The following is a 15,934-nucleotide window of genomic DNA, read 5'->3' as shown; positions in this document are numbered from 1 at the left end:
GTTCCATATATCACATTGAACTAGAGGTAAAGGATATAACAGATACAGTTAAGCCATCTGACTTACATCTAGACATTGACAATGAGGGTCGGTTGAAAACAAAACTTCACAACAGAAGAGATGATTTCAGCATTCCAATTGTGAACTTTCCATTTCTAAGTAGCAACATTTCAGCAGCGCCTGCATACGGAGTATATTAACCAATTGATACGATATGCACGTGCTTGTATTTCCTATCATGATTTCCATGATAGAGGGTTGCTACTCACAAGAAAGCTATCAAACCGAGAGTTCCAAATGGTGAAGTTGAAATCATCTTTTCGTAAATTTACGGACGCCATCAAGAGTTGGTTGACCGTTACGGAATAAAATTTTCACAGATGATATCGGATATGTTCCTTACGTCGTAACTGAAATTCCCTTTCCTTTTCATGAATGTGACCTACCGAATTAGACTATTTACCGGGTTTGTAATAACATGAGCAACTCGACGGGTGCCACATGTGGAGCCAAATCTTCTTACCCTTCCGGAGCACCTGAGATCACACCAGTTGTTTATGAGGTTCGTGTTGCTAGGCTTTAGTTTAGTTTTCTATGTTGTTTCTATGTACTATTATTTGTCTGTTTATCTTTTTTCATTCTAAGCCATAGCGGTGTAAGTTTATTTTCAATCTATGCGTTTGAATGACCCTCTGGTATCTTTCGTCCCTCTTTTACAGTAATTCTTACCATTATTTCTACCATAAGTTTCTGGTGAATTTTGGTATCCATGCGACCATGGAGGGAAGTACTGGTCTTCATGGCCACCTTTCCATGATGAGTCATGTGGATCAATATAATTATGTCTAGTAGTTGGTTGGATAAAGGTATCTGCCGTTGTGCTAGGTGCTTCTGTTCTGACCACTAATTCTAAAAGATAATAACAATAAAATAATTATCTTGGTTTTTTTTATGTTCTCAAACATTTTATATTTTGCATTCTAAAGCAATGTGATTCCTTGTCCGGATATTGCAATACTTTCATTTTGGACTGATCAGCTATACAACATTGTGCATAAGATTCGGTTTTTTAAAAAGAAAATTACCTCGTGAACTACCGAGACACTGTTTGTCGAAATACAAAGCTTGTGCAGTAATATTAGTACAACTAATGCAATTCATTTGAAAATAAGAGGCAACAGCAGTTAAACAATGTTCTAGCTCGTAAAACTATTTTTAATATTTATCTAAAGAAACAATTAATGCAAAATGCTCAATAAAGAATGGCTCAGCTAATTCAATATTTTGGTTGAAAATGAATATAACAACCGTAACAAGTTGGCCTTTTTCGAAAATGATATCTTAAATGTAGGGCATTAGTGGAACATTTAACGATAATAGCAACATTATAACGAAGTGTGCGCACTTTTTTTCAAAATCTCAAGATGTTAAGACGAAATTGTAATTAACAACAAGATTTTACTGTTAGCTTAATTTACAAACGAAGGATTACGATGAAATTGTTCATATGGCCAATCATGGGTCAACAAAATGCTATCATCAATTATAATCGAGGATAGATTGCAGAATAAAATCCATATTCAATATCATTACAAAATTGCTGTAAGTTTACGGACGGTGCATGGTATGCGCTGGATACAATTTGCACTCAGAAAAGTATATGATAGCTGACTTTTTTTTCCTTTAAATTTTTCAAGATATCATGAATTATTCTATCCTTTAGTTTTGAACTCACATACTTACCTTATACATATGATAAATTTTAAATATATGCTTATGGATATATGGTATCTTTAATAAGAATGTTCAAGAAATGTGATTATGCCACTCTGTTGGACCTTTCATCAGATGGTACCAAAAGCTAATTTGTTTGCTTATCTTTTGACATTTTGACATGAACATATTTAACGGTACCAATTTAGTTGCATCAGATGTGCATTACGAAAAACATACCTTCTCAGTGTTGATAGAAGCCAAAGGATTAAACAAAAAAACACATTATTCAGTCATTGAAGAACTAACTAATATCATTGATGTGGTCATTTTCAGTAAGATATTTAACTTATTCTAAACACTAAGGTTTTATCCTCAACGGACATATATAGGCATGGTTAGATTTGGTTTGTAACGCTCTTCAACTTTCTACTTGGTAAAGAAAACATGTTTCTGTAAAGCCGAATTAACATAAAAAATTATAAATCTCAAGACGCTTTTTGATTGGGTTGATGTTTTAGTGAGGTATACACTACATTTCAGTTTATTTATACAAAGAACTATAACATATAGTAATTTTTAAAAGCAATTCGTCTAGCTGTATTATGTATAGTACATTAAAGGCAATTCTTACGATTAATTTCAAAGGATTATGCTTACCAGATAATATGACGAGTTCTTCATCCTTCCCTAATTTATTTGAAGCTCTACATATGTACTTCCCAAAATCGTCATGTCCTATCATTTTTATTCTCAGACTTAATGTTATTGTGTTTTTATTATCCTCTGTATATAGCTCAATTTGATATTTATAATTATTTTCTATCTCTTGTTCATGCCTGACCCAAGCACTATATATGTGTGGATTTGCAGTAATACGACAATCCAGTATAGTTTCTTTTCCTATTGTTTGACTTATTCTTTTTGGAACTAAGAATATCTCTGGTGAAACTGTGAATATAGAGGGAATGTACATCAGCATTTCGTGTTTCGGGAAATCAAAATTTTATATTAATAACATATACAAACAATCAGTATGCTACTAATTCCATTCAAACATCTTCATGTCGCATTATCAACATAAATAGTTTTCTTACTGACTGCAATTTACAGGATAGAGTCAGTGTCGAAAAAAACTGTGATGAAAACTGATACATTTAAAAATTCATTGACCATTTTTTTCTGTATGTGAATATAGAATTTATCTAAATGTTCAATCGATAACTGTAAGACATATTTTAAAATGCTAAACTTCTGACGAAAATTACCAGGTTTCGGTATGATGATAATATATATTAATAATTTTATACACAAGCAGTTTTTTTAACAAATTTGATTTTTTGTTTATGGAAGATGAAATGGTTATGTTTATCAAATTATTGCTTTTATGTTTTCCAATTGTATGAATTGTTTCTAATACTAAAGAAAAATATGCTTGCATTTTTCGAACGTAACATGTATTCTTTCAGTAGACCAATATTGTTTAAAATTAGTATTAATGTAAACTACCAAAACGGAAAATGATTTCGTTTAAATAGGCTATTACTTAATGTGTTTCATCAGATGTCCAATTAACTTGTTATCATAAAGCATAAACCAATCACATAACATTTTTATTTCATATTGTGTAAATGAAATAAATCCCGTGTCTTTTCATAATAGCTCATCAAAAATTATGTCGACATTTACTTATATTTAGGAGGGTATACCGCAATGAAGAAATAATGATTACAAATGTCTATCCAAAAACATTTAACCATGATCTTTCATTGACATGACTCTTTTCCCTGCAGCACAGCAAAATGTAAATTAATCGTAAATTAAATCTAATATTTTGTGAGTTTTTATATATTAATCAACATGACTAAATCCTATATTATTTTCAAATATATTAAAAAAAGAGCCAAAATCGATTACATGTTTGTCTTGGAAAACATTCATTTTTCAATCGTTTAAAGAATGTATACACGTTATGGCAACTCGTCAGTATGAATAGCTGACGTGAACTGTGCTACTTACATATATTCAAAAAGCTTTTTGTTACACTTTAAACCTTAAGCAACTTTTAAGTAAACATATTTAATTGTCAAAATATTAAAGCAATTTAAATAGTAATACAAAATGGGTTTTTATGACATCTTAAAATTAAAGGTGACTACTGGTACAATGTATTTTGTAGAATGTCAAACATAACAATTCCAAAATTATTTGAATTAAAAAAAAATTAAAAACGTAAAAAAATCGATTTGAGAAAAAATGTGGTTCATAAAGTTTTGTACGACAATGTTATCATCCATTTTCACGTATCTTCCAATATTTGTGTTAAAAATAGGAATAGGACTATTTCCCATTAAACATTGTTGAAATAGGGAATTCGTGAGTTCGTTGTATTTTTTCTTCAGACAACATAATTAGTTTTTAGAGGAAGAAAGATAACTCTAATTTACTTTCCATCAAACCATTGTCATAAAGGTTCATTCTTGTGTCTTTTGTTTCTTTCAATTATTTTATATTATAGTTTGTTTTTATATGTAATATGTTTAAAATAGGATTTAAGAATGCCATAAATCTTACACTCCACTACAACTTTAATCTCTTTACTAGCTGCTGGTTGTATACCATTTACTGCTACACATTCATATAAATCTTCACAATAGCGGGATATGTTGTATATTATTAGAACTTCTCCATTCTGACCAACAACTGCAAACACATAATCATTGATAGATTCATTGTTCAGTATCAAATTAGATTGTGCTTTATTAGCGACAAACATTTTTACCGTGAATGGAAAATGTATACAGTGCAATTAAATAATTCCATTTAACTCCTACTACTATTAAATCAAGTTCAACATTATTCCTTTCGAGACAGAAAAACGTTCCCCCAAATTTATAATATCGAAGCAATATCGTATCCCAACGCGTGCACATTCTGATGATAAGTTTGATTATTTTAAGATATTTTCTAGATTACTTATCAGGAATCTACGTAAAATGTGTGTATTTTTCTAAGAAACGAAATTTTGCACCATTGTCCTTTTACACAACGTGATTTGTGAAAAAAAATCTGTGGACGGCAAGAAAATTTGTCATCATAATATGATAATGACCAATAAAGAACTTGGACCAATCGAACCACGCTTTGATCATCAAAAACCAATCGATCTGTCTGTGAAAGAATTTCCCGTTTATTACACTTCTCTTAAAACATTTGAGATTAAATGCCATACTTTAATCTTCCGATTTATTTACATCAGACCTTCTCTTTAACAAATTGTTGAGTGTATTATTAGGAGAACAACTTTCGCTCAACAACGAAAATAAACAACATAGTAATATATATTGATAAAAAGTAAAATTACGAAAATACTGAACTCCAAGGAAAATTCAAAACGGCAAGTCCCTTATCAAATGGTAAAACCAAATGATAAAACACATTCAACGAATGGACAACAACTGTCATATTCTTGACTTGGTACAGGCATTGTCAAATGTAGAATATGGTGGATTAAACCTGGTTGTATAGCGATAAACATCTCACATGCATGACCGTCGCATCAAATTCCATTATATGTATAACGATGCGTAAACAAAACAGACGATGCTGTCTCTTTGACACATTCCCCATTTCCATTCTCAATGTTATAGTAGGTAAAATTGTCAAAATAGTGGTACAGCAGGCAAAACAATGTCACAATCTCAATTAGAACAAAAACAAACAAATATTTAATAAAAAAGCAAAGATCAAATTTAACAACCACGTTCATTGCTTACTTTTTTTTGTATTTTAAATCAACCCATACAGGAATAGAATATTTGAAGTCCTGATGCGATTACAAAAAAAAATCCTAAAAAAATTTAATCCAAAGGATTTTCGGTTGTGTGTGTACTTATATAGGCAGTGATACAATAATAATACCTTATACTGCTTGCATAACAGTATTATTGAAATGAGTAAAACGTGTCAAGAAAGAACATATATAACGGAATAGCAAAATCCCATAAACTTGAAAGTATCAAACAATGTTATAGTTCTTTTAGAAGAATGGAAAGTTAAACAGGATTTACAATATCATTCAATAGAATGAAGCGGAAGAACTGTATTTGGCAAAACGTTTTGACGTTTTTCGGTTCCCAATGCTCTTCAACTTCTTACTCTATTATTTGATTTAACCTCTAGAGGTTACACACTGTATTTTGGAGCAAAGGTGACTATAAACAGTTTTGGTCGTACTGTTAAGTAAATAAACTCATCATAGATACCAGGTTTAAAATTTATTTACGCTAGACGCGCGTTTCGTCTACAAAAAACTCATCAGTGACGCTCGAATCAAAAAATGTTTATAAGGCCAAATAGAGTACGAAGTTGAAGAGCATTGTTGACCAAAAATTCCTAAAAGATTTGACTCATAGTTTTATGTTCACAAGCATGTTAGATGAAAATCAGGGTATTTCGACTTATTACCGGGTTTGCACTAACATGAGCAAAACGAAGGGTGTCACATGTGGAGCAGAATATGCTTACCCTTCCGGATCACCCAAGTATTAAGTAGGGTTCGTGTTGCTGAGTCTTTATGTTTCGATATTGTGTTTTAAACACTTTTGTTTGTCTATTTGTCTTTTTCTATTTTAGCCATGGCGTTGTCAGTTTATTTTCAACTTATGAGAGTGCGTGTCCCTCTGGAATCTTTCGCACCTCTTTAAAAACAAATCTTATTACATAAGAATGCATTCAAAAGAAAAGGTAAACATTCCGACATAACTGAATTCCAAGAGGCCAAAAAATAGTTTTTTCTTTGAATTGCCTTGTAGACCGTTTGTACTGTTTCGTTTTTCTCAGTGGTGTAGTCATTTTTTATCGAATTATAGTTTTGAATATTACTTTGGTATTTTCTGCCTTTCTTTTAAACACTAATAGACAATGAAATTATAACTTACTAAACGTTTGAAAGAGATCTAAAAAAAACATAGTAAATAAAAGCAACTGTAGTTTACTGACGCTCTAATCTCATTAATCAATTATGATGTCATTCAAGGATAGAAACAAATGTTCAGGAAAACGCATGCACTCCAAAAGATCAACTCGGGTTTTGTCGACAAGGTAAACGTCACCCGCTATGCCTTCATTTCCGCCATTTGATTTCATGCTCAGTCACAACTTTACAATTTAAATTGTTATAGGACATAATCGGTTAAATTTCAAATCAGAATACTTGTCGGGTATTTATAGATGTAGGTCTGCACACATATATTGCTAGTGAGTAGATACACATGCATGTATATATCGTATCTGATAACCAATTCGTGATCACCGTAAAAACGTATGTAGTGCGACTTATTTATGTCGCGTCATAGTTGACGCAGTTTTATAAGATGGACAAAACCGATATCAAAAACTGATATCGATATCAATTTTAAAAACCCAAAAAAAATTCATACGAAGACATTAAAGAATTAATGATTGATACTTCTAAAATTGTCTGATAATAATATTTAAACTTGACTAGTTCATTGAGCCAACATTATATCATTAATTGCAATGGGGGGAAAGTTGTCTTGACTATGGTACGAGGTAACAGTAGTCAAATTATATATTTCTTGTATATGAAAGCTTTGATTATATGGGCTATATTATTTTCTTAAGGATGTTTGATCCACTATTTTTTGAATTTTTGTCAGATTTTCGGAATCCTCTGGTTTTATCCATGTATTAACATCAACAAATTTTGCCCACTAACCCTCACTTTTCTTTTAACATTTTTATTACATATAGTTTAAAAAGCCATATTTCAAAATCTTATGAAATCCTTGTTATTTTTCATAGTTTTTTAAACAAAAAAGGTACCAATGCTAAATGTAAGAAAAATCTAGAGAGAATTATTTCCCGCCAAATTTTCAATGGCTTATATCTCGAAAACAACCACACGGACCCATCATTTCTTTTTGCTTTTTTAGTTTCTTTATTTATATACTATCAAATTTGTAAGTCTTTTAAAAAGCTTGTTATTTTAAAATAGAGTAGCTAACATCCTTAATAAATCAACAGCGTGTTTTATGTAAATAGTTTCAAATTTTCATTATGAAAAGGATGATTAAGATATGAAATAATTTTGTGAGCAAGACATGTGCGTTTGGAAGAAATATCATCCAGCATGCTCGAGTTCAAAAGTTTTATAACCTTAAACATAAAATATTTGCGAAATTAAAAACACTATGGAACACAACAAGACAACAACAACAGTGAAAAACTTTATATAAAACTTTTAGATAAGATATATCTTATATATAATGCAAGTTTTGAAGCATAGAACTCCTCGCTAACAGTTAACCGGTGATTATAACGTCTGAGTAGTTAGATCGGAGGTGTGTATATCGTCGTCACTTGAAATATAAGTAGAACACTCGGATGGATATCGACTGCATATAATATTGATACAAGGTACCTCTAAAAGGTGCTGTATCTTGCTAATAACTAAAACAAATAATTGTGATACTGTAACGTATGGCGTTACAGGTTATAGTGTCAAAAAAAGATAGCAACTACTGAAATATAATAGGGAAAGAATAAAAACCGGACGAATTGACAGATTCGTTGGAAGGGTGTCAAGTACTGGTGAAAGACCTTCGGTACACTACAGAAACCTCTAAGTTCTCCTTCAAAGCATTGCTGATAAACTTGTTGAAATGTTTGATAGGTATTGTTGTGAAGACTACGAATCAAAATACATGTTCTCATTTTTAACTTGCTGATGATCAAATATTATATATGGTTTTTAAAATCAATGATAACAGGAAAAAACCGTTCTTGAATATTTTTAATATCGAGTGTTTCGAGCTACAAGTATTAAGATAGGTTACAGATACGATTGACACCGCCCCTAAGTAAGCAATTTCATATTAGCTATGAAGGCGGGATTTTTTTAAACTGATTGAAAGTTTTGAATAAATTTGAAAGAGGCTACACAGATGATATTGCAGTCAACAATATTTTGTTAGGATATTTCCGTAATAGACGTTCTAGAGATGTCACTAATAACACCCCTTGGTCGATGCCCCTGATGGTGGTCCGCGAGGGTATCACCAGCCCAGTAGCCAGCACTTCGGTATTGACATAAAAATCATTTTTTTTCTTATCCTTTGCAAATATTACCTTCGCCTTATTTGGAACAACTTTTTGGAATTTTCGGTCCTCAATGCTCTTCAACTTTATACTTGTTCCGTTTTCTAATTATTTTGATCTGAGAGTCACTGATGAGTCTTATGTAGACGAAACACGCGTCTGGATCATCAAATTATAAGCCTGGTACCTTTGATAACTATTTGTACAGTGAAAAAAGTCTTCATTCAAATCTTCGTTCTTTAGTTGAAAATAAGAATTAAGGAACACATATATACTGTATCATTGTTAAGGCTTGTCTTTTGAGTCAATTTCGTAGACGTGGATGTTGTGTTCCAAATGAAATGTCAAAATCAAATGATGTGTATACAATTCTAAACAGAAACGATATGTTTTGGACAGTTTTTTGGTCGCATTAGTAGCATTCCGGTCCTTTCCCAGATAGATGAAGTCTGCAATTTCTTAGACAAATTAGAGAAATAGAAAAAATCAAAGTAACTCTATTAATTGTTAACAGTAATCCATGAACTTGAAAGTTATATAAATCACCTGTCATAGAAATTATATTCATGATTAAAAAAGACGACTAAAATCAACTCTTTTTGTTTACCTTCTTTTGCTTGACGATTTATATCAGACCTACGTCTGTACCATGTTACGGTTGGTTCAGGAATTCCTGTTGCATTACAAAACAGTTGCACTGTATCACCTTCTTTTGCTGTTTTCTTACTAGTTGATGATTCCTCAATAATCCTTGGAGGTTCTTAAATAGAAAAAAAACAGGAGTAAATCATTTCTAGATCAACTGACATAAATCACATTTTTTTGTGGACTTCAAAAGTAACAAGTTTGTGTTTTATTGTGTTATATAACTTTTTAAAATCATTATTAATTTACTGCGCACGACACATGAAGTAAGAGTAGACTTAAAAAAAGAAAGCTAAAAGATAACAAGCAAAAGCTATAAATAAAACTTTTGAAGTTTTAAAACATGTGGATTATTGCAAGTCCGCGATATCGTAATGTTACAAGTAGCCAAAATAGTAATCTGACATAAAAAAAAAAAAAAAAAAAAAACAACATTGTTTTATCGTGGTGAGATAACTAGATTCGATAGCAAGTTCCGTGTTTGTATTGAACGACGTGTTGTATGTCCAATATATGTTCATCGGTTAGAGTTAAAGCAGTCACAATTTCGAAATAAGACTTGAAATCTTCATTTTGAATACCTTTAACCAAATTGGACTAATAATTATATTTGGTCTTGTTTTGACATTTAAACAGACTTGTAAATTGTGCTTTAAACAAAATATAATATACTCTGACTTAACATTACCTTTTGAAATGTATCAAAAACCTACCATGTACATATAACATAACATATTTAATTTTTACTGGATCAGTGTTTATTTGACACATGTATTTTCCGGCATCAGAATGTTCAACATCCCTGATGTATAAGTTCCAGTCATCTTTAAACGGTCGTTCTACACTTATCCGCGCATCTGATATAATGCGCTGGTCTCTTGCTGTCAATACTTTTTCTCTGGGGTCTAACCATGCTACCTGTAATAATTAATTTATAACTTGAACGAAGTTTTCTAAAAGAAACATAAAGAAACGAAATTTTGTCTTCACATTGCCTTTGATCTTTTGTGTTGACCAAACACTATCTTTCATCAATTCATTTTAGTTTGACCTACTTTGTTAGGCTCTTATTATTCCACTCTTGCACAAAAATATGATAAAATGAAAACAGAACCAATTTTTGATGGTACCATAAAACTCAGTTATGACAGCTACTTAGGTATGATACTTCATTCTACATTCATTTTAAGGCGTTTGTATCTTCTGTCAGTTATTTAACAAAATTTGAGATATAAACAATCGAAATTAGGCTTACAATTGAAAAGAATAAGTTTCGATTATTCAGCTGAATACACATCTCCTTGTATGTATATCTATAAGTATGTGTAACAACCGGGAACCAGACTAATGGTATGATCATAGAGGTTATATCAGAATTAAGTTTGGAATATGGACAAGTCCACGGCCGGAAAGGGTCAAAGGGAGAACGAAAACCTAGTTCTTCGTATCAATAACTCTTCCTATGCAGAAGGTGAATTCAGAAAAGTTTGTCGTGACTCATCGGACACATATTTTGTTTCTAATCGAACTTCTTCTTGCCTATATCTATTGAATTTATCTCGTCAGTTGACAAAGTTTGTAAGTGCCAAAAGTTTGTTTTCCTGTATGTTAAACTGTCTCTTTTGTGGAAAGTATTTCAGGAGTTGAGGAAATATTACTTTATCTTAGTGTCAATGAAATCAATTTTAGTTGGTATTAGACTTGCCATTTTCAAAATGCATATTCTTAATCACTTAATTGGTTAACTGAAACATACATGACAACTACACACGATTTATTAAAATTGAAAATATAAATTACTTCGTGGAAATGGAAACAAGACTACCTATTTTTCATTTAATGTACAGTTGAAGTTAAATGCCTCAAATGTCATTCACTAAGCAATATTTCAGAATAAGGCAAACAAAAAGAGGGAAATTATTCCATTCCAGTTTAGCTGACTTGATTAATATATGACTTACCATCGATTTAAGTGTCCGTTTGATTGAATATTAACTTTGAGTTACTGTATGTTTTGACAGTAAGAAAGTGGTGAGTTTACCAAACTATTCCCAGTGTTAATAAATTTCAAAATATCAAATTAATGGAGAAGTCGATTGCGTAAATAGAGAAGAGGAAACCAAGCATAAATATTGAAATGCGATCTTACCTCTTCGTAAATTTATTCATATAATATTTGATATTTGAAAAATAAACGATTTATGCCATCCTTATTGAATGATCATCAACCAAAAACATGACTTCATAACTGAGTTCAGGGCTTTTAATCACGCTTGAATGATCGTATGTTTAAATCTAGTGTATGATTCATTCAATTTCATTTCTAGTAAGTTCACTTATGACTTTTTTGTTTCATCAAAATCCTCAAACTTGAACAGTAAATGTTTACATGACGTGAGTATTACTTTAAGAAAACATTCAAATGAAAACTTATCAATGCTGGTCAAAATGTACATATGAAAGTTACATGGAGTGATATGTGTTAAGAAGAGCTATATAAACAAACACCTAAAAGTGCTAGACAAAATGTTTTCAACAATTGTCACTTGCGTTTAAGTGATTGTTTAATCAAAGAAAATAAGCATTGCAATCAACGAACTATATACACTTAAAACCACAAAACCCCACACAACATGTTAAATGGCACTCAACATGTAATTCAAATTGATTCGACATTCAAATTAATAAGGGGATGAATCATAACAGCCATGGTACTTTGGATATGTTATCATGGGTTGCATTGAATGCTTAAATTCACAACCCAAACAGTACAACTAAACGGGGGTTAAAATTATCGCAAAAAAACACGATATAACTGTTTTAAACTCTAAACCAACAAGGCCCGTGGAGAACTATGTTGATTATAATAGGAATATTTACAACCTTTATACATTCGAAGCGAAACTGAAATATAAATTCGAAAATCAGCTATTTTGATGGTACATGAATCATAACTTCATTTATTTTTTATTTCGTTTTCGTCTTTTAAAAGATTGATAAAGTTATACATTAGACTTTATCCACGATCTTTAAATCGAATGAAGAAGTTCTTGTTCTGCTCGTTGGTCGAGCTCTTTGACCTATTCCCCATTGCCATTCTCAATTATATTTTATTTAACAGATGTGTTAGAATAAGAGTTTTATCAAGACCTTTTTGATTTTTTGGTTAATTTAAAAGATTAGATTATGTTTTTACTGGTTCGTGGTCTTAGGGAGATATACGAAATGATCTTTATAACCGTAAGTCTAGTCCGTACTAAAACAAAACATTTCAGAGTCCTTTGTAGGGTTCTTGATAACTTAATAAAATGGCTAAAACAATCTTAGAGTGTACTGTACCAAGTCAGGAAAATGACAGTTGTTATCTAATAGTTCGTTTGTTTATGTTGCACTTCAGTGTTTATGTTGTTTCTTTGTTTCCCCCTTATAGTTGGTGTTTTCCCCTCGGTTTTAGTTTGTAACCCGGAATTTGTTTTCTGACTTTTGAAGAGCGGTATGCTACTGTTGCTTCTATATACTTGTAAATTTAAAAAAAATATCATATCTTACCCTTAGTGTATATTTTCGTATCGGGTAATTAAGGTATTCCCTCATATTCTCATTATACAAGGTTATAAATTAAATATTTTATTTGGACTCTTTTAATGTTTGTTAAGAAATTAGTTTAATTGACAATTGTATAACTTTATTGGTTTTTCATGCAGGCTCTCAATATAGTTTCAGTAGTTAGTGGATTGGATAAGAGGCATCAGCAGAAACTAAAACAGAAATAAAAGATAATATAAACCATGTTTATGTTAAGTTAACCTGATGTTCAGAGCAGATTTTATTTTTATAAGCCTCTGCTCATCTCATGCAGCAATATAAAAATATAAACTTATTTATCGTTGTCAATATAAGGGAATTTGATGCGACTGTCATACAGGTAAGAGGTTTAGCTAGCTATAAATCCAGGTTCAATCCACCATTTTATACATAAGAGAAGGCATGTACCAAGTCAGGCTAATGACAATTGTTATCGATTCATTTGATGTGCTTAAGCTTTCGATTTTGCCATTTGATTAGGGACTTTCTGTTTTGAATTTTCCTCGGAGTTCAGTATTTTTAGGATTTTACCTGGTGCCCTTAACACAGGGAAACCTCATTTTAAAGTTAAAGTAATGATAAAAATAATCCTTTTGTTCCATAAGAAGTATGCCAGAAGGCATAAAAAGGAATGTCTTAGGGAAAGGAAAAAACTTTTTAATGGTACTCTTTGGTTCAAGAAAAAATATATTTGAAACTGATAACAGCTAGGTGTTTGATTTTTCAAGTAACACTTAACAATTAACTAGACATTAAGCAAACAACAGGCAATCAATCAATGTTAATACCATATTCAATACGTTTGGTTGACCGGTTTTCTAAAATGACGTGGGCATTCTTACGCGAGTCAGTTGTGATCCTCTTCTGATCGACCTTTTACTTAACCGGGAAATTTCCAAAAGAATGAAAAAAAATGAATAATAATTTTTTTCTTATATATTCCACTATATAAAAAAAAATAACGGTACAAACCAAATAGAAAATGAAAGCTGTTTGTCGTCTGGTATTATTGCTGAGTTTTTTGTTAATAAATAATTATATAGGAACAGCAATTTTTCTATGAATCAGTTATAAATGTTTTTAACTTTGCATTTATAAATTCAACATACCCAGTGACTTCCTAACTGTTGTACAGAACATGGTAAAATGGCTGTTTCTCCGGCTTTTGCTGTAATGTTGAATAATGGAACATCAAAACTTGGCTCTTGTGGTTCAACTGAAAGAAGAAGAAGAAGAAACAATTATCAAGTGTAAACCAACAATGTAAAAATTATTTCTAATTTGGCTTTTTGAATACAATTTTTAATTGACAAATCAATTAATAACAGTTGAATTAAGCCGATATATAATTGTAAATTAAAAATGAAGGGAAAGAGGAGATATAAAAAAAATTAGTAGAAATATATGTGCTCTTAGAAGCATTATTTCGATCTGACACTAATTGGCATTATAATTATATATTCATCTAACAATTGAAAATTTGTTCCATACTGATTTAATAATTTGATTTGATGAACCATACTGAGCTTAAGCAAATGAATATTGTACTTTAAAAGAAATGACAGATATAAGCTTTTCGTAACTTGATAGTAGCCTGTTTTGAATTCTATAATTGGAAAAGAAGTCGAATTTATCTACTTCCATTGTGTCTCGTTATTCTAATTTGGCTCTAATGGTCAAAGCTCATTTTCAAAGTTAGGCTCAATCAGGCGTAATATAATTTATATTTATTATAAACTTTAAAGTGTAAGTAAATATACAAAAGATGATGTCGGATGCAGTTCATTGTTCGTTTTAGCGTGAATGAGCCTTTCATTCTGATCGATTTTCATTTGTCTAAGCGGCCATAGGAAACAATTACTGTCATATCGGCAAAATACATGATAAATGACGAGTAAGGATTGTTTTAAGCCTTTGTAATGCCCTGTGTATTGTCCTGAGATTATCAGACTCGTGCAATCAAATGTTATGTACATCTTAAATTGATTTGGACACAAATTGGACGTTATTGTTACAAACTGTGGGACATAATCACAAGATGCTCTAGATTGGTGTTTGGAGAAGTAAATTTATTAAATTTGTTGTTGTAACAAATAAGTCAAGACGTTTGTTTTGTAAAACAGCTTGTAATTTGATAACTAATCTAATTCAGTCATTATAGAATTCCCTCAATAGACATTAACTTCAAGACTACACGGAGTCTTTTATAGATGATTTCAAACAGTTTTCACTACAAATCGATGCTAATTTTTAAATAAATTTCATTGTGGCAGCAATTAGCAGCTAGAAGCAGTATGTACTTGCATTATAAAACACCAATAACGCTGTAGGTGAATACTATAATAAAGATCAGATATCAGTCAATTCGTCTTGTAGTAAAATAAATAAAAACATATTTTCATACAAAAGTGGATATCTATGAAGTGAAATAAAATACTTTCAGCAAAAGATGCTGTAAGTACCATTTCTAATGTGTATAATGTTTCACTAAGAATTTACTTCTGAATAGGTTGGTCGGGTGGTAATACCAACATGCTGATTCAATTAAAATTTAAAAAAAGAAAAAAAAGGAAATGTACACAAATGTAGCTTTTCGCAAACGTTACAAATAATACTACAGCAAAATAACAAAAACTGTGTATGTATATCGCAACGAAATTTGGAAATTAGAACTAATGAAATTAATACTATTTTATAAATGTAGTTAGATTACTTTGGGTGAATACTATGTACATTCTATTTCGAATGTTATTATTCAATTAAGTAGGTAAGGGTAGTTTAATACGTTCCTTTTTTCAGTAAAAATATACTAGATCACATTCCTGTACCATCGCATCGACATATTTGAGATAAAAAGACATTCTTCGTA

General features: G+C 31.0%; 1 protein-coding gene across 2 annotated transcripts in view; it reads right to left on the bottom strand.

Annotated features, from left to right (window-relative positions):
• LOC139521751 (lachesin-like) overlaps positions 1 to 15,934 on the bottom strand; it is a 75,920-nt gene that overhangs the window by 6,256 nt on the left and 53,730 nt on the right. For both annotated transcript variants that reach the window (XM_071315331.1, XM_071315332.1), the window contains exons 2-7: positions 14,175 to 14,281; positions 10,194 to 10,398; positions 9,443 to 9,595; positions 4,288 to 4,416; positions 2,374 to 2,664; positions 730 to 909 (exon numbers count right to left, since the gene is read on the bottom strand). In XM_071315331.1, coding sequence (XP_071171432.1) covers positions 730 to 909; positions 2,374 to 2,664; positions 4,288 to 4,416; positions 9,443 to 9,595; positions 10,194 to 10,398; positions 14,175 to 14,281 — 1,065 coding nt within the window. The remainder of the gene's footprint in view (positions 1 to 729; positions 910 to 2,373; positions 2,665 to 4,287; positions 4,417 to 9,442; positions 9,596 to 10,193; positions 10,399 to 14,174; positions 14,282 to 15,934) is intronic.

The sequence above is a fragment of the Mytilus edulis genome, chromosome 4 (genome assembly GCF_963676685.1).
Source record: "Mytilus edulis chromosome 4, xbMytEdul2.2, whole genome shotgun sequence".
NCBI classification, from domain to species: domain Eukaryota; kingdom Metazoa; phylum Mollusca; class Bivalvia; order Mytilida; family Mytilidae; genus Mytilus; species Mytilus edulis.
The sequence above is the reverse complement of the archived record's forward strand: the minus strand, read 5'-3'. Positions and strand labels throughout refer to the sequence as shown.